This window comes from Corvus cornix, chromosome 1, assembly GCF_000738735.6.
Source record: "Corvus cornix cornix isolate S_Up_H32 chromosome 1, ASM73873v5, whole genome shotgun sequence".
NCBI classification, from domain to species: Eukaryota; Metazoa; Chordata; class Aves; order Passeriformes; family Corvidae; genus Corvus; species Corvus cornix.
Genome location: NC_046332.1, coordinates 55,587,726 through 55,606,265, shown reverse-complemented (window position 1 = coordinate 55,606,265; position 18,540 = coordinate 55,587,726). Strand labels below are relative to the sequence as shown.

Here is an 18,540-nt window from a genome sequence, read left to right as displayed (position 1 = left end):
AAAACACAGTATTTTTTCACTTAAAAGACAATTCCCTGAATTCAACACAACTTTGTTGGGAGTTAGGTCTGTCCTGGAAAGCAAATTATTTTTCACTGTGTAGATTTTTGCTACCTGATGGATAAAAATTTAACAATATCTGATCTATAATTTTCTAACTCTTGCATTTCTTTTTTCAGTCATTTGTTTGTACTCTTGTCACTTGCTGTTCCTTTTCGTCTTTCCTTCCCTCTCTTCCCAAGCACTGTCCCTGTTCAGACCCAGCTGATAATGGTTAGGACCAAAGGTTAGGATGTGGTGGTGAGCTGGGGGGGGGATGAGGCTTTGCACTCTCTGACCTAGTCACTTAGACCTCTGCACTGAAGCTCACACTCACTTGGGATCTAACTCCCTCTGTACAGAAAGGATCCTGCAAGAATAACACTCATAAGGAAATTTTACTGAGAACATCCCATGAACAAGTTTGTGGTGTTGTGTCCAGAAGGTTCCTGCACTTACTGCAGCAGGTCAGCTGGCCTCCACTGCAGAAGAGGGGACCTGGTATTGCTCATGGAAGAAGGGAAAATGGAAAGCAAGAGCCTGGAAGACACAGGACATGGAATGGGTCCCACAACCCACAACGTGAAAGAGTGGCTTACTGGACCTTGATGCACAGTGGGGAGCACTGGACCTTGATGCACGGCAGGGAGCAGCACTGCTGGTAATATTAAAGCTGGATTTACAATGCAAAGGCTTAACTAGTGAGCTGTATTTCCATGCAAATGGATTTCTATGAATGCATGTATGGAAAAAGAGCAGCATGGATGAGTGGAGCTGAGGCAGGCAGGTGCATCCAGCATGAGCAATTTACTGTGTTAGTTGGGAGACCAATGGAAGCTCCTCTCATGTTCTCTTAATGTCTAGAGTTTTGCTTAATAAGCATAGAAAACATGCATATTTATTCTAACCTTTAGCAGAGCATATCAAGGATAGGTCAAATATATCTTTGAAGACAGCATGACCACAGCAGTATTCCTCAGGGATCTGAGTAATACAAAGGCACCTCCAAGTTTTCCACTTAACAGACCTCTGTATATCATCATGGACACTTGTCCACACTTGAAATGTGTCTGTTTAATAACCATGAAGCAACTGGAAATAATAAATGAGAAAATGTCTGACTAGAGCAATATTAATTATTTGTAACAAAACCAATGTTTGCATTGCAGCCAATATGATGTTGTATGAGTAAGATTAGCTTCGGTGACTGCATTAAAAGGTCAGCATGAAATGAGGGGTAGAAAACATCTCCGGTTTGTGAACATGTGCTGTAGACAGTCAGGAGTGAGTTATTACAGCCCTCATCCTGATGTTTAAAAAAGCACAGGGGTATGTTATTCTAATCACTCACTTACCATTTATGAATTTCAGCTCATACTGACCGAACAGAAATCATGTGCACACGTACAGACTATTACTGACCAGCAGCCATGGCCCATTCCCAAAAAGACCACAGGCACAGAGAGACTCTGCAGCTGTGCCTACAACCAGGATAATGTCTTGGCTGGGAACAAACCTCCATTATCCTTGAGGAATAAAATATGCACAGTAATCAGGCAAGGGAGATGTCCAATGTACAGTTAATTTTGGTGAGGCATATTGATCATTTTGCAGTAGTAATGAAGTGAAGCAATATTTAGAGGTCTCCAAGGGTTTGCTAATCAAGAAATTTTAGCCTTGGTGCTTCAATGTGATGCATTAGAGACAACATAGAGAACATAGAGAAACCAGTCCACAGACCACTAAGCAATGATCTGTGCTATGACCACATTCCCTAAGTGCAAGACTCTTAGCAGTCTAGCAAAAGACCACGAAGGAAACCTGTGAGATGTCAGAGGCTGGTCACAGAGGAGTCAGGCACACAAGGATTTCATCTCGTCTAGACACGCTCAGGCTTTGCCAAGGGGGTGTGTGCAGTATATTAAACATGAAGTCAGAAAGAATTCAGGGAAGATAAAACCCAAACATCAAAAATACAGGTATGCATGAATGCATTTTTGTCATATTGCCACTTTCATGTTATAAATTCTCTGCCTAGTCCTTTTTGAGATCGTTTCATACAAAACAAATGTAAGCACACACTGAGCGTGATATTCAGATCATGGGATGGAGGCACACACAGAATCAACACCTCTGAGATGGGTGTATGGGTGGAAGTTGTTCTCACGAGGGACAGGGACTGCCGGGGAAGTGACTCTAGTGACAGACCGATATCCTTTCTGAATTACTAACACCAGACGTTCAAGGACAAATTATTCCTTTCCAGCCTTTGTTTTTATGGAATCTTTTTCTTCTCCCAAAAGATGTAACGTGTGTGTTAAAAGGGAGCTCAAGGCAGTAGGTAACTTCTCGTGCCAGGAATTATAATGCCTTCCAAAACAAATGTTTAATATTAAGTATGGGCGCCTTGCTCCGTGGCTAAAACCTGAGCACTCACTGCTAAAAATGCTGTGAAGCACAAGGGCAATCTGGTCACACTGCCTTTTACTGTGGCATCACATTTTATCAAGCAGAAGGTTTATCCAGCTCATTAATATGAAGAGATTTTTGATCTTGTTTGTCTTTTTAGGATAAGCAGATGACATTAGAGTTTGCGTCAGATTCTGCCTTCCTGATCAGCGGAACCTGCCTCCTACAGATAAGTGTGACAAGTTTAATTTATGCCACAACAGAACAGTGATGAAAAACACTGAATCTAAATAAGATTTTTGACAAAGCTTTCTTACCAGAAGAGGAAGGAGCACAGTAATTCATACACACACGTACACTCAGTCATACATACACAGCCACCGAATCCTACAACATTATTAATGGAGATGTTTGGCTTTCTTATTTTTAATGCCTAAAATATCTTCTTTGTTGGATGGCTAACTTTAATGTTATATTGGCCTCAGATTTCCCCCTGAGGGAACTTGCAATCTGTATTAACAACCCAGTTCAACAGAGAGGCCCATTTAACACTCTTATTAGCTCAGTACAAAGATTAATTAAGCAATGATCTCTTCCAAACAGCTCCTCATCAGTGGTTAATAACATGTTTGTTAGTTAACTTCCTAAGGCTAGATCTATGATGGGGAATGTTCTAGCGTGCTGGTTAACTGTTTTAGCAATTGTTAAAGGTTTTATTGTCAATATAAATTGTGCTTCAAGATTTGTAGCAGGAGCAGTGTTCATAAAAGAACAAAAAGGAAATTTAACCGTGTAGATAGAAAGCCAGTCATTTAACCAGTGGGGGTCTAAGACTCAATTAGAAAGAAGGCCGTACTGAAGATAACTATATCTCTAAAATGGTCTTTGCAATATTCTTTACAATGTATTTTTAAACATGCCTAAGACTTCTGCTGGCTTTTGGAATGTTTTTATTTACAATAGCTTTCTATTGCCATCTAATAACTCTTCCAAGACTCCATTTCATGACTCCTTTTCCAGCAAGCTTCTGTGCAGCTGCCAGCCCACAAACAGCAGCATAGCCAGCAGCAGAGGGATGGAGCGGGCCAGTGGTGACAGCTAAGAAATAATTGGGATCAGGCTATATATTGCTCTGTCCACCACTAATCCAGGTCAAAAGCTGCATGAAATTTAATTTTGTAAGCCTGGAAAGAAACTTTCCCAGCTCTTGATCAATGAATCACGAAACTACTCTAGTCTTGAAAAAGGAAGAGGAAAAAACCCCAACAATTCAAATTAATTTAGGGTTACATTGATTTCTCCTCCATCCCTTTATGGGACCATGTCAGCATTTATCAGATTAATGTCTACAGATAAAATATTTCTTTTGTAGCTGCGGACCTTGTGCTTTTATGCCATGCTTAGAAACAGGGACATCACGTAAATCCTCCTAAAGATGCTGATTGCAAACATGTTTAGGATACCTCTGCCCACAGGCAACCTGAGGTGCCACAGCCCCATGGGGCCGTGGCCAACATGTTGGTGCTCTTCACTGGAGCTGTACACGGCCAGGAGCAGCACACTGAGCCCACAGCCCCTGCATGGCACCAAGACCACCGGGGCACTCCACAGGCTTTTGATGATGGCAGTAACTCCACTGCCTGTGTTCCATGGCTAGATCAGACAAATTACCCTCTGGAAACTGTAGTAAATACATATCTATATGTATTCCAGTAACAATCAGGGACAAAAGCCAAGAAAACTCCTGCTCTTTAACTAATATTCCCTTTTTGATACAGAAATCAATACTGCAGTGATTAGGTACTTTTAGAGCAACACAAAATTCTTCTAAAGAAAAAAATAACCCCACATGATAAATCCTCCTCTGCTGTTCTCGGGTGAAGAGCTGAAAACCAATTTCTACGGTTCAGAAGCAAGCAGGGAAGGAAAACATCTTTCCAGATATTGGATTTATCACTTCGGTAGTACATCAATTTTATCATGTCATTCTCTTCACACTTCACATTGGTTTATACAGGTGAAAATTAGAGTTGAATCTCCCATACATAAATGTGATCTTTCCTTTCTATCCAGATGTGCATGGCTGAGCAGAGCCTGGAACTGATATATGCCTGTTGCCAGAAAAAAAGTCTGACTCTCAAATTCTCTATCCAGTTGCCCTGGTTATTAACTACCCAATACATCTTGTTATAGGCTCCAGCAATTTAAGCAAAATCAGGCTGATTTATGCTCTTATGGTATTTGAGCTGTATTAAATTGCTTTTCCTAAAACAGTGCTGAAATGGGACCCTAATTTGAGCGTTTTCTTACGAACAAATCTTGTGGTTAGGTAACCTTCCCATGATGAAATTTCTATGTAGAGGTGACGCCATCAGTCCTATGTTTCAGAAAAAGGCTCATGTGTTCATTCAAACCTGTGCAAAACAGAACAACTCTGTTTTTCAAAGGTTTAAAAATGTTTTAAAAGCACTGTTCTCACAACCTCTGCTAAGGTTCCATGCTTCCACTTGGGCCAGAGGATGCAATGATTTACACCAAGTTGTCATCAGGAAGCACTCCCATTTTTTATGTGTAGTTATGAAAGCAGCATTAACTAGACCAAACAACAAGACAGGATTGTGCATCACACACTGCAAGCACTTTAGACTCTGCTGATGAATAGGCAAGGCCATCTTCATAATTTGTGCACTAAGAAAGAAAAAAAAGTGGGTGAGATTATAGCAATAAAAATGGAAATTAAAGGCATGAATACAGCAAATAGATTATGCTATCATTCCAGAGCAGACAGCAGAGAAGTCACAGTTGCCCGTTTACGTTTTGACAGTTCATGCATCAGATGCGATTTTCAAAGAGGGGTACCACTGTTTGGGGAAGTGGAGAACAGAATAGTTGCTGCTAAGTGTGAATTTAACAGTGCATTTATTATTTGCACAACTTGCTTTTTGATAAGCTGGCAAAAAAGCCATTTCCCTAAAGAAAAAAAAAATAGAAATTCAGATCATGCAGGAAAAATGTCACAGTGAGGCATGTTATCTGTCAATTTATCTCCCTTTTACAGTCGTCCTAACCAGACACCTCAAAGGAAAATTCAAAAGCCATCAGAGTCTCCTATTTTCTACCAGAGCTAGATACAGGCTGACATAGCCTGATCAGCAGCTCTTAGAGTCTCCAAGAGATGGGCAGTTTAACCCCACACATATGACACCCTGAAAGATTCAGACATGTCCAGGACAGTTCCCAAACACAGGAACATGACTGTCTGAGTCTGAACAACTGTGTGATGAAGCCTGGCCCACCCCAATATGAATTTTTCCCAATCAAATGCCCTGTGTGATTTGGCAGCTGGGTCAGGGACTTTTCCCAACAGGCAGCTATCCCATTTCAGGAGTTAGGACAGCTTGCTCACACAGAAACAAACTGCTGGATACCAGGATCTCACAATGCCTGACAGCCTCCCCCACTGTGTAAAAATTCATATTAGAAGCTCGTTTAGACACAGTCTTAGTTTACCTCCCAGAAACAGCTGTATATGCTCACAGCATGCGTTTGAAAGTTTTGGTCAGTTTTCTCTTCTGCCAAGTTCTACAGCTTGAACTCTAAACATAATTAGCCACTGTGAGGAAAACAAGAATTTCTATTTCATTGTTCAGTTCTGCCACTCTTCAATTTTACTGAATTTCAACTGAGCTTTGTCATAGGAGGAGAAAAAAAGTATCTTCCATGCTTCTTCTTCTGGACCACTACTTCACATAATTTAATAGTATCTACTATTACTCCTTTCCTTTCTAAGGGCATAGTCCCAAGAGTTTTAATATCTTTGATATAAGATCTTACGTGTCTTCCCCAAGTTCTCACCTGCTTTGCAATAACCTTTCTTGCATTAGCAACCTACTCATAGTGCAGTTTCTACCTCTGCATACATTATTTTTTCTGCATATTCTTCTATTTTTGGCTTTACACATATCTCTCTACATCAGATTGAGTTTTTCTGTGAACTATATGTTTCCTTCTGGCACCAATACCACAAACTTATGGCACTACAAGGTATAGACATTGATTAAATTTTCTGCTTCAGTGATATGTCAATATGGTGGGTTGGCCCTGGCTGGACACCAAGTGCCCACCTAAGCCACTCAATTCACTTCACACAGCTTGACAGGTGAGAGAAAATATAATTAAAGGCTTGTGGGACAAGATAAGGACAGAGAGAGATCAGTCACCAATTACTGTCATGGGCAAAACAGTTTGGGAAAATTTATTTAACTTATTATCAGAGTAGAGTAATGAGAAATAAACCCCAAGTCTCAGAACACCTACCTGCCAGTCTTCCCTTCTTCCTGGGCTTAACTTTACTCTTGAATTCTTCCCCACCTCAGTGAAACTGATGAATGGAGAATGGGGGCTGTGGTCCATTCACCACATGCTTCTTGTCCGTCTCTGCTGCTTCTTGTCCCTCAGAGGAAGGAATCACACTCTTCCCCTGCTCCAGTGTGGGGTCCTCCCATAGAAGACAGTCCTCCATGAACTTCTCCAACATGAGATTTTCCCATGGGCTGCAGTCCTTCAAGAACTGCTCCAGTGTGGGTCCCCACAGTACAACAAGTCCTGCCAGCAAACCTGCTCCAGAGTGGGCTTTTCTCTGCACAGGACCACAGGTCTTGCCAGAACCGTGCTCCAGAATGGACTTCCCACAGGATCACAGCCTCCTTTGGGCATCCCTCTGCTCTTGTGTGGGCTCTTCCACATGCTGCAGGTGGATCTTTACTTCCCCAAGGACACCCATGGGCTGCAGGGGCACAGCTGCCTCCCCGTGGTCTGCACCAGGGGCTGCAGGGGAATCTCAGCTCCGGCGCTTGGGGCACCTCCTGCCCCTCCTTCTCCACTGACCTTGGTGACTCTCATATATTATCACTCCATCTACAACGGCACAGATTTTTTTCCTCCCTCTTCTTAACTCTGCTATCCCAGAGGTGCTACCAATGTCACTGCTGGGCCCAGCCTTGGCCAGTGGAGGGTCTGTCCTGGAGCTGGCTGGCATTGGCTCTGCTGGACATGGGCAAAGCTTCTGGCAGCTTCTCACAGAATCCATCCGTGTAGACCCCTGTGACCAAACCCATGCCATGCAAACCAAATAGAGTCACTTTGGACATCTTGATGCTGACTGGCAGAAGGACTTGAAATGAGCTAAATGAATGGGCTACATGGCAGCAAACACATCTCTTTGGGTTTCCCTCCGGTTGTAAACGTGATTCGCAAATTTTCTCATCTTGCTTCTCAGTCAGTTCCTTCCCAAATCACAAATGTACAGGGAGGTCACCCACTGTGAGTTGTTTGTGATGAGACGTGATCGTTTAATCCTCTATTTTACCTTCTGTTTTCTAGTTAATTTTAAATTCATGTCATTCCTTTATTCTCCTCTCACTGCAGCTTAATTTTTTCCTACTAACCTTGTGTGAGACGTTTCAGAAGTCCTTTGAAACCTCTTGCTAGCACATTTTCTGTGAGCGTGCAAGGCACAGATGCAGGCACGATGTCTAAGACAGAGCCAACTGCGTGTTTTGGGCTGGCACAAAGCACCTTTGCAACTCAGAGAGGAGGTAAATCTTGTGTGCACCTATTCAGGTCCCAGTAGCCGTCTTGAAAGTACATATGGGCATCTTAAAAGTACATATGGCCCACCCGTTCTTTTGCTGACCTTCAGTTTTTCTCCCCATTTCTCACTTTCTCAGTTTTTCAGAAGACAGAATTCATATTCCATGCTTCTCATTTCCAGGGCTCCTTGCGTCTGTAGGTTGAATCCAGCTTCTGAAAGCATAGGGAGGCAGACCAGGTAAGAATCTGCAGGTACTACACAGAGTAGTAAAACCACTCCTCTCCCTGCTGGAAACACCCATCTGGAGCCATGTTACAGCCACATGGTCTGGTTCCAGAGCTATTTCCCCAGTGCTTCATGTGCTCACTTAGCACACCTAGATCCTTCTGCCTCCATCATTCTGATGAGTGACCTCCTGGCTTCTAGGAGTGTGAAGCCACACTCCCAGGCTGAAAACTACAACCTATGCTACTCAAATTGTGCCCCATTTCTGTTATTCCCTTCCTCAAGTATTTTCCATGCAGTGCCCCAAGCATTCCTCATACCCATAATATATCCAAACAATGAATTGAATCACTAAGCCAATGAGAAAGAACACTTTCCATTCCACAAAAAGCTGCAAGCTTTCTTAAAATCCTCATCCAAAACCCATTGCTTCAGTCTTCCCTTGGTTAGGAACTGCATGCCTGCAACCATCACAAACATTTCACACATGAACATACACTTAAAATCCAGCAGCACACTGCTCTGTGCCTCAGCAGTTTGTACTAACATGTATTCTGACACTTCACTCTTTATAGGTAATACCTCAACTTCATCACTAAGGAAAGAAAGCAAGCCTGTGGCAGATGCATCCCCAGCAGTGAAAGCAAGTGTTATGAAATTAAGCATTCCCAGAAGATGTTTATCTTCCCTCTTTCATCAGTTGATCCCTGCTGATAGGGCAGAGGCAATAACACTGGCTGTTCAGTACAAAACCAGTCTTCTTCCATAAAACTCTAGGCATTTGGCCACTAAATACTATTTTAGCACTTGTCTCTCCCACATGATTGGTCTCCTTTTTTGAGTTCGATGGGACAAATTTTCAAATTTTCTGGAGGCTACTTGTTGAAGAAACTCCTCAAATCCTGCTGTTTGGTCACATTGCTTTACTTTGGAGTTTAGGGCTTTGTTTAGACCTTTTTATTATTATTTTAACAGTTCATTTGCCATTCTCAAGCTGTTTCCTGAAACTGCATCCAAAAAACCTTGGACACCCACACTGCCCACAATCCCTTACTTATGTTATAATGTGTGCACCGAGAGCAAGCATTTGGTACCATCTCCTTGGGCCTCCAACTGGCATTAAAACTAAGACCTGTACAGTACAAACCCTTTGTAAAACAGACTTTGACTGCTACTGCAAAACAAGAGGTTCCTGAACTCTTTTAGCTGGTAGCAAATGGAATTGAACACATAGGCTGTGTCCTGCCTCATAGAGGCAGAACAGCTCAAGCCAGCCTGTTCCCTGCTGAAGGGCATCCCTACAGCAGAAAAGGGAGAACACAACTGCATCAAGACAATTCAAATAAAAGCCTTTATTTAGCAAAATTGTTTAAACTCTGCCTTTTGAGTACACTGCGCAGATGGCCCACTGTCAAAATCCCTATCTCCCTCCACTAGCTGAAGCAGCAGTAGCCCTAAAGTACTCTGAGATAATGAATGTGACACTACCCCAAGGTACAGGTCATAGTCCCATTTGTATCTCGAGGCTCTAAAAATCTGCTCTGCCTGTGAATCCGTTCCGGCTGCAGGAGCTGGGCCCAGCGTTTCACCAGGGAGAAAGCCTGGTTCCTCCACCAGCACAGGCACTGCTCGTTGCTCTGCAGCGCCACGTGCCAGTAGCACCTCAGGGATGCTTAAAACTAATTTATCATCTAACTAGGCACAGCATGAGCTTAGCAGCAGAGAGGGCAGACATCTCTAATCTGGTTCAGGGACCGCTTTAAAGTTGCTGCCACAGCTTAAAAGGAGAAACTGAGTAGGGAGAGATGCTTCTCCATGTTTTCACACTTGAAGCCGTAGCACAAAAGGGCACCCAAGGCACACGTTCAGCCCCACTGCCTGAAATATTACAGACTCTTGTGTACCCTACTGAAGCCTTCCAAAATGTGAAATGGACTAAAATTTTTCCACCCACTCTTTTTCCACACAAAATCAAGCTAGGAGAGAAATGGGGAGAAAGGAAGAGATGCAAAAGGACCCATTGGAGGAATGCTGATCAATACAGGGAACGTGTGCAAGGTCCTAAGATAGGAGTTCCTAAAGCAAAGTCTGCAATTCAGATAAGTTTCATGCCTTTTTCTGAAATTGGGCTGTGAGCAATTCTCCTTTTCTTAAAGCTATCATAAAATTACCTGATGACGGTTTTTAACTTATATTCCCTGCAAACTAAACATTACTTTTAGTTAAAATGATGGAGACCAAAATACTCATACACAGGACCTTCACATTTGTACAGCTCTACCTGTACAGTAATTCCTGCCAGGTGATGGGAAATGCTTGAAAAAAATCTTAGTGCTTCCCATAGGAACTTGTATATTTTCTGCCAGTACTGCAACATACTCCTGCAGTCGTAAGTGCTGCAAATTGAATTAAAACAAAGATGTGTAAGAGGCAATTTCAGCACTGCTCTTTGCATAATACCAACAAATGATGGTACAGGTCAGCACTGGCTTTGATGGGACACTATCACTTCAGGAGATACTCATAGCAGCCCATCAGACCTACTTTATTTTGCATTTCCTAGGGTAATGTGAAATATTCTTCTCCAAACTAAGTGCACATATACACCTTGGCTGTTTCACAGGAAGAGCATTTAAAGCACAGTGTAATTAAATGCCACACCATTAATCTATTTTGTGTACTGTGGTCTTAGATAAGGCTGTTTCTAGCTATCAAACATTTTTATGTCTTTCAGAGACAGAGGTTAAAATAGGCTTTAGCATAATTGGTAGCGATGATCTAATACTTTCAGCTTAAAGGCAGCATTATTGTAGCTATAAAACAGGTGAGAACATTTAAATGCTGAATAGAATTGGTTAACTCTTGCTCAGGAACTACAGTGTTTAAGACATTTTTTTTTTTGTAAGCATATATAAAATCACCAATGACATTAAAAATAATAGTTAGCAAGATAAAAATGTCCAGCAAGTGAAAAACATAAAAATAGTTTTGCCTGAGTCACACAATTTAATAAGAGATTTCTCATGTCATTTATATTTGATATGAGTACTATACACTCCTGTGTGGGTACTTAAAAAAATAGAACTAAAAACAGAAATAAAAACTCCCTCATGTCTTCTTCAACAATTCTTTAAACGTAGTGTACAAACATCTTACTGAACCCTTAGGTACTAGGTGTTACAGAAAGCATTATAGTAAGAAATCTCCATATTTGAACTGAATTGCTATTCACAGTTAGGCCTTTGCCTGAAGCCAATACAACTGTCAGCAATCACAGAGCTGTAAGACAGATCTGCTGTGAGACAGATCTGCTGTTAGACAGCACACTCAACATCCCACCTCAGTGTGCTGGTTCCAAGCGGAGAAATAGGATAAGAAACTGATATAAACCAACTGTCAAAAAATTTAGTGGTTTGTAACTCATTTTCATCCTGAATGACAACAATGAAAACAAGCTGCTCTGCAGCAAGCCAGTATCAAGGTATAGCTATGGATTTTTTTTTCCATCCTCTATGAGCAGAATTCAGAGTAACAGTTCAGGTTTAAAGACAGGGAAGTATAGAGATGTATACAGAGACTTAGTCTGAGGTTTTAGAAGTCTTCGTTTCATATGGAGGACACCACAGACTACCTAAAGATACCTTACTGGTTTGATCCAAAGATCCCACACAAGAAAACAATTCTTAAAAAATTGAGCCCAGGCATGACAAGTCCCTAACACACCTCTGAAATCTTAATAATTGGCAAAACCATCATTGGTCACTGCCTCTACGGCTAAGATCCAGCAACTCAGCAACTGTGAAACATCCTCAAGCTGCTGCATAGGATTGATCTGCCCTGATAATTAACAGAATGTAAAATACATCACAGAACAACCTGAGTTGGAAGGGACCCACAGGAATCATCAAAGTCGAACTCCTGGCCCTGCACAGGGACACCCCAGGAGTCACACCATGTGCCTCAGAGCATTGTCCAAATACTTCTTGAACTCGGTCTTGCTTGATGCTGTGACCACTTCCCTGGGGAGCCTGTTCCAGTGCCCAACCACCCTCCGGGTGAAGAACCTTTTCCTGATATCCAACCTAAACCTCCCCTGCCTCAGCTTCATGCTGTTTCCCCTGGTCCTGTCACTGGTCACCAGAGAGATCAGTGCCTGCCCCTCCTCTTCCCCTCGTGAGGATGCTGAAGACCACAATGAGGTCTCCCCTCAGTCTCCTCCAGGCTGAACAGACCAAGGGACCACCTCAGCCACTGCTCATAGGACTTTCCGTTCAGGCCCTTCACCACCATCACTGCCCTCCTCTGGACGATCTAACAGCTCCATGTCTTTCTTATACTGTGGCACCCAAAACTGTCCCCAGCACTCGAGGTGAGGCTGCCCAAGTGCAGAGCAGTGGGACAATCCCCTCCCTTGCCCGGCTGGCGATGCTGTGCCTGATGCACCCCAGGACAGGGTTGGCCCTCCTGGCTGCCAGGGCACTGCTGACTCATGTTCAACTTGCCATCAACCAGGACCCCCAGGTCCCTTTCCACAGCACTGCTCTCCAGCCCCTCATTCCCCAGTCTGTCCATACACCCAGGGCTGCCCCATCCCCTGTGCAGAATCTGGCGTTTGCCCTTGTTGAACTTCATATGTTTGGTGATTGCCCATCTCTAATTTATTGAGGTCTCTCTTCAGAGCCCCTCTACCTTCCAGGGAATCAGGAGCTCCTCCCAACTTAGTATCACTGGTAAGCTTACTTAGCCCTTAATGAAGAAGAGCACAGGGCTGAGGATGGAGCCCCATGGAACCCCACTAGTGACAGGGCACCACTCTGATGTCACCCCATGCACTATAGCCCTGTGTACCTGACCCATGAGCCAGCTGCTCACCCATTGCATGGTGCATTTATCCAGCTGTGCGCCAGGCACTTTATCCAGAAGGATACTGTGAGAAACAGTATCAAAAGCTTTACTGAAATCCAGAAAGATTACATCAACTAGCTTCCTTTGATCAACCAGGTGGGTTACTTTGCTGTAAAAGGAAATCGGGTTTGAAAAGCAGGCTCCCACGCAAAGCCCTGCTGGCTGTGACCAGTGACTGTGCTGTCCTTCAGGTGTTTTTCAATATGCACCAGTTAGTCCATTTTGAAAGCAGCCAGCATTTCCAAAATGCAGTTAATCTCATAAATATAGACACCTAAAACTGCTCATAAATCTTGCATAAATCTTGAAGTGGTTGGTTTTGGTTTGTTTTGGTTTTTTTTTTAACTTTCTCTTCCATCAACAAGAAAGGGAGCCTTAACTGACTGGACTAGGTTTTCGTGTCCAGAAATTACATTAAAGGAAATCTATGTTAAAGATGGAAAAGAGCTAGACTTTGGTCCCAATCCACACCAGAGGCTACTGTGATAAGAAAGAGATTTGGAAAAGGGAGGCAAACAGACTCCCAGCTATGTAACAAATTCAAGATGTGTACTGAGGGACCAAGGTGATGGTGGAAATACCCATTCATAATAAGGAAAAAGATACACAGGTGGTTTTCCTCAGTTTAATATCAGTTGATGTTATAAACTGCTAAATCCAGACATCTTCACATTATTACACTTGATGCACCATAAAACAGGTTTATGTTACAGTGTAAGGTTCAGTATTACAAAAGTTGCAGAGACCTTCACACAGAAGTCTTAATTTTTAACTCCTATTCACATCTAAACCCAATATTCTTAACTGTGTACAAATGGAGTATTTCCTTCCATCTTCTACAGCTGCTTTCCAACCACCAGTTCTAAACAGCAACACCAACACTGGTAGTGAGAAACTAACTAGGAAGCGCCACTGCAGCCATTTCCTCAAGTCACACAGACTTCCTGCTGGAGAGCTGGCTGTGGAATTTTGCTGTCCTCTGTCTTTTCCTGCCCGGGAACTTGGCACACAGTCTTTCGTTTGAATAACCGTAGGCTCAACCGTAACAAGTCACTGTCCATTGCTGCGGAATTTGTGTAAGTTTGTTTCGTTGCACCCTGTTGAAATTAGAAATTAAATTTAAAAAAAGGAAGACCTGAAAACAATGTCTTGTAACACCAAATTAACCTCAAGTACTCTCAGTAATTAGAGGTTTAATCATACTAATCATACCACTAGAAAAGACTTGGAGAATTAATGATTTTTCTACTAGCATACAAGAAGTTTTAATTTTAACTTGGATTCTCACATAGAATCATAAGCAGGAAAGTTATTAAACAATTACCTTTGAAATCGTATTTTACCTAATTATTTCTATTATGTATCCTTTAAATATAGAAAATGTACCTCCTGAATTTAAACCCCAAAATGATAAGAAACAGAACCTAGCTCTAGTCTCAAACTTAAATTAATCTCTCATTCTACCTAAAAGATAAACATCCTATAACCTCTCTAAATAAAAGTGTTTATTATTTAAAGGACTGGACCTGCTTCCGAACAACAAACACAAAAATTATCTCCCAAGAGAAATGCTCTGCTTAGGGGAATCTGTGTTTCCACCACACCTCGACCAAGCACTGTAAGCAGACCACCTGCCTTTTCGTTCTTCATGAGCTGCTTACGAATTGCAGAATCCCTGCGGAAGCACAGCGCTTTGCAGCAAGGACCCAGATTGCTGAGAAGACCTGCTCTCTCTTCTTTTCGGCGAAGTGCAGCCATGTTCAGTGCTCCCAGGTCATGTTCAAAAAGGTTTTCTGCATCTAGAAAGAATTGAGATTTGCACAGATCAATATATATATGGCATTTTTGAACAGCAACATACAGTAATATGAAAATATAACTATTTGTATTTATGCCTTCTAAACAATATCAAGGTTTGGGAAAAAAAGAGTATATGAGTTTATAAAATAACATGAATAAATCCTTCACCATTTAAAGGGAAGGATGAATACCCTTGTATTTAGTTTCAGTGCTGGAAAGCAATATTAAGACAGCAATCACTGGGAAGCCTAAAAATTGAGTGACAGCTTTGGACAGAAGATGGGGTATGATTTATGGTCAGATGTGTGACGGACAAAAGCTGTTTGTTTACCACTTGCATTAATCATAAAGTACCTAAGTTCCACTTCTTTGCAAGACATCACGTAACTCTCCCAGTGTCAACACTGTTTTTGCATGGCTATACAGAAGTGAAACACAACTATCTAGAATAATTCTTTCACTTGTGGTGGATGAACCTGGAGAACAAGTCAGCAGATGCCAAAGGACTACTCCTTCCTACCAGCTCACCTAAAGCATTTAACAGTACTCAAGGTGACAGGACCAGTCCTTCAATACATTTACCAGAAGAAATAGCATGCAGAAAAAAACTTTTAGAAAAGACAGATTCTGAGGTGACTCATGTTTGCCAACAAGTCTGCTTCTATGAAATGCAAAGACAAAAAGAACGCACGGGGTGGACCACAGCTCATTGGTTTATAGCCCTTTGACAATAATTAGGAACATTATCATGTAATAGAAAAAAAGCTGACAAGGTATGTGGCTGAGTCCAATCCAGCTGCCTCTATATAGTAAAGCTGGGTGTTCAGCAGAGAATTTAATGCCTCACTCAAGATGGCAAGAACCCGGGGGAAAACACAGCATCTAAAAGCAAAGACTGCTCCGGCAGTTTGGCAGAATGAATGCAGAAGAGGATAAAAATGCATTTTTTAAACCACTCAGAATTTGGATGAAGATCAGTAGTTTTTATACAAGTTTTTAAACAAGGTGAAAAGAAACAAGAAAGTTGCACTAAATGAAGGGCAGGTTAAAGAGAACTGCACTGAAGTCAAAGACAATCTCAATGGACAATCAAAAAATGGAAATAAGTGTCAAGACACAAAAAGGCCACTTCAAAGGTAACATGGACAGCTTGCAGAGTCTTCTCAGGTGCCAGATGCTTGCTGAGAATATCAGGCAAGTAAGCATGTCCATATCCTTAAAGGAACAATTGCATATAATAGAGGGCAAGTCAGCCACAAATCTCAATACCATCACATAGAGATTTTTCTTTCCAAAGAAAAAATAATTTTAAAAGCACACCCTGAAACAAGGTGTCATTTCCTTTCTTTCTGCACTTAATAGTATTACCAGAAATTTTTCAATTTGTTCCTCCACAAGAACAAGGAAGGGAACACCAACCTCAGGAATAAGACAGGGAGACAAATTATACCACCACAAAGTCCAAAGTGAAAATGCTACTTTTTCACTGTTTCACACACTGCACACATCTAGCTCCGATTCTTTCAGCTTTCAGGACACCGTTATTTGTGCTTTTCTTTAGAAAATATATGTGCTGTAGCTGTGTAATCTCTATACAGAGAACATTCACCTGGCAGACTGCACAGGAAGTGCATACACTTGAAAGCCTACACTTGGCAGTGTAGGAACTGATGTGTGAGAGACTGCACACACCAAAGGGAAATCAAGAGAGGCACTTCAAATCCCCCTTCCTCTCCAGAGCAAAGTTATGCTAAATCCTAGTACACTTAAGACAGTCCAGAGGCAGTGCTGGAGAGCCTCCTATTATCACTAAGGACTTTATTTCTAGGGAAGCATGCAAGGATTGCTGAGATTATTTCGGGTATCATTTTAAACAGACAGGTGGAGTGATCCTGCAGCGCAGTTGCTGTTGCAAGGAATCCCTGGTAAGAAGTGCTGAAGTACACAGCAAAATTAGAGCTTACAGGGAGAGACATAGTTCATACCTTTTCTATATCAGTTTGTATACTCAGGAAGACTCAGTATTTTATTTGACTCAAAGAAAAAGAAAAATAGGAGCAGTAGTAACAGCTCCCAGTTAATATAATTATATGATTTAAATGGCTCAAGCAAGGAGTGACATTGATAGAGATTAGCACAGCTAAGAGAAGTTTTGGATTTTTTTTCCCCCCCACTTATCTGAGACTGTGAGGTTAACAAGACAACGATGTAAAGAATAATGTAAAGTGAAAGGTATTGTTTCAAATTAAGAACTAGAATTTAGAGAGTAAAAAAAACCCATGAGCTCTGCAGATACTATTATTTATAAGCCACAATTTTCTAACATTTCGATGCTGTAATAATTTGCATAGAGATCTTATAGAAAAAGCAAATGTTTCACAGTCCTAAAAGAACCATTCTACCATGCAAGTTGTTGCAAGTAGCTCAACTGGCTCCTGGGATGTGAAAACAGAAAAATTAGTATTCTTTCTCATGAAAAAGCCCTGCTTACACTCAGAATTGCAGTAAGCAGCACCAGTACAATTCAGGCCCATCCCATTTATCATGCAGGTCTTGTGACACATACTTTATCCAAATTCCAAACCTGTAAAAATTGTTGAATTTCCCACTTTTAGTAGAGGTATAACATACAAATTTCACTTAGTGCCTTCATTCTGATCCAAAACTCCTATCTATGAATTCTAGGAAGGATCCTCAGAATGAAAATAAGAAATCTTATTTCTTTCTTGAAATACTACTACTAGTTCACTGGAAAAGATACTTTGCTCTCTAAGAAACTGGTGATACCATCCTCTTGAGACAGCATTTGATTTAACTGCCCAAATTAACAATGAACACGACAGGTAATTCTTACTCAGAATGGCAAACATAATAAGCATAACCATAACACACACCAGTTACTCTGGATTTAGACTCTTGTTTCTTTTATGTTGTTCATATAAAAGGCTAGGAAAGTGTGAATGGTCTCCCAAAAAGAATATTACCCCAGGATAAAAACAATTTTGTTTTGTTTTTTTAATTTAGACCTCCTCACCATTGCTGGAATTAAAACACTAATCTGACTAACATGCTGCTGTATCATATTTCTGTAATTTTCACACAATACTCATTATATACTTTCTGTGGTCTTTGAAACCTAAAATAACGAACTGATGCACATTTCATAAGGACTTTTTCATTATACACAAAAGACAGTTTAATCCCTGCAGAAATTACCTTTAGGTTTTTCTAAGACTCTCTGGCAAGTCTCTTTTATTTTGGTGAAGAGCTCTGGTCCTGCCAATCGCTTGGAAATGCCAACTCTCAACATAACAGCACCTGGTGTGAATTTTAAGAGTGCAGCCCCAGGCTCACGTGGTTCTTTTGGCTGCTTTGGCATAAGACTGGACCAGTCTACATCTATAACATCCACTGGATCTGCAAAAACATTGACAGAGAATGAGTTATCACATCATCACCCCTTACCACAGTTGATTAATTTCACATGCTGCACACACAGCTGTCTCCTGAAAGCAATACATATATTAGATGAACATTGTTCTGTTGTCCTCTTGGACCCTTCAGGTAAG

The 18,540-nt window shown here is 41.5% G+C and overlaps 2 protein-coding genes across 4 annotated transcripts in view; both read right to left on the bottom strand.

Annotated features, from left to right (window-relative positions):
• Positions 1-6,956, bottom strand: part of SIAH3 (siah E3 ubiquitin protein ligase family member 3) — a 65,864-nt gene extending 58,908 nt beyond the window's left edge. Inside the window, exon 1 of the mRNA XM_039567762.1 lies at positions 6,766-6,956. The gene's annotated coding sequence lies outside the window, so the exon portion shown is untranslated. The remainder of the gene's footprint in view (positions 1-6,765) is intronic.
• Positions 6,957-13,782: 6,826 nt separating this feature from the next.
• ZC3H13 (zinc finger CCCH-type containing 13) overlaps positions 13,783-18,540 on the bottom strand; it is a 46,505-nt gene continuing 41,747 nt past the window's right edge. For all 3 annotated transcript variants that reach the window (XM_039567744.1, XM_039567747.1, XM_039567751.1), the window contains exons 18-20: positions 18,188-18,388; positions 14,807-14,970; positions 13,783-14,268 (exon numbers count right to left, since the gene is read on the bottom strand). In XM_039567744.1, coding sequence (XP_039423678.1) covers positions 14,098-14,268; positions 14,807-14,970; positions 18,188-18,388 — 536 coding nt within the window. In that variant the 3' untranslated portion in view covers positions 13,783-14,097. The remainder of the gene's footprint in view (positions 14,269-14,806; positions 14,971-18,187; positions 18,389-18,540) is intronic.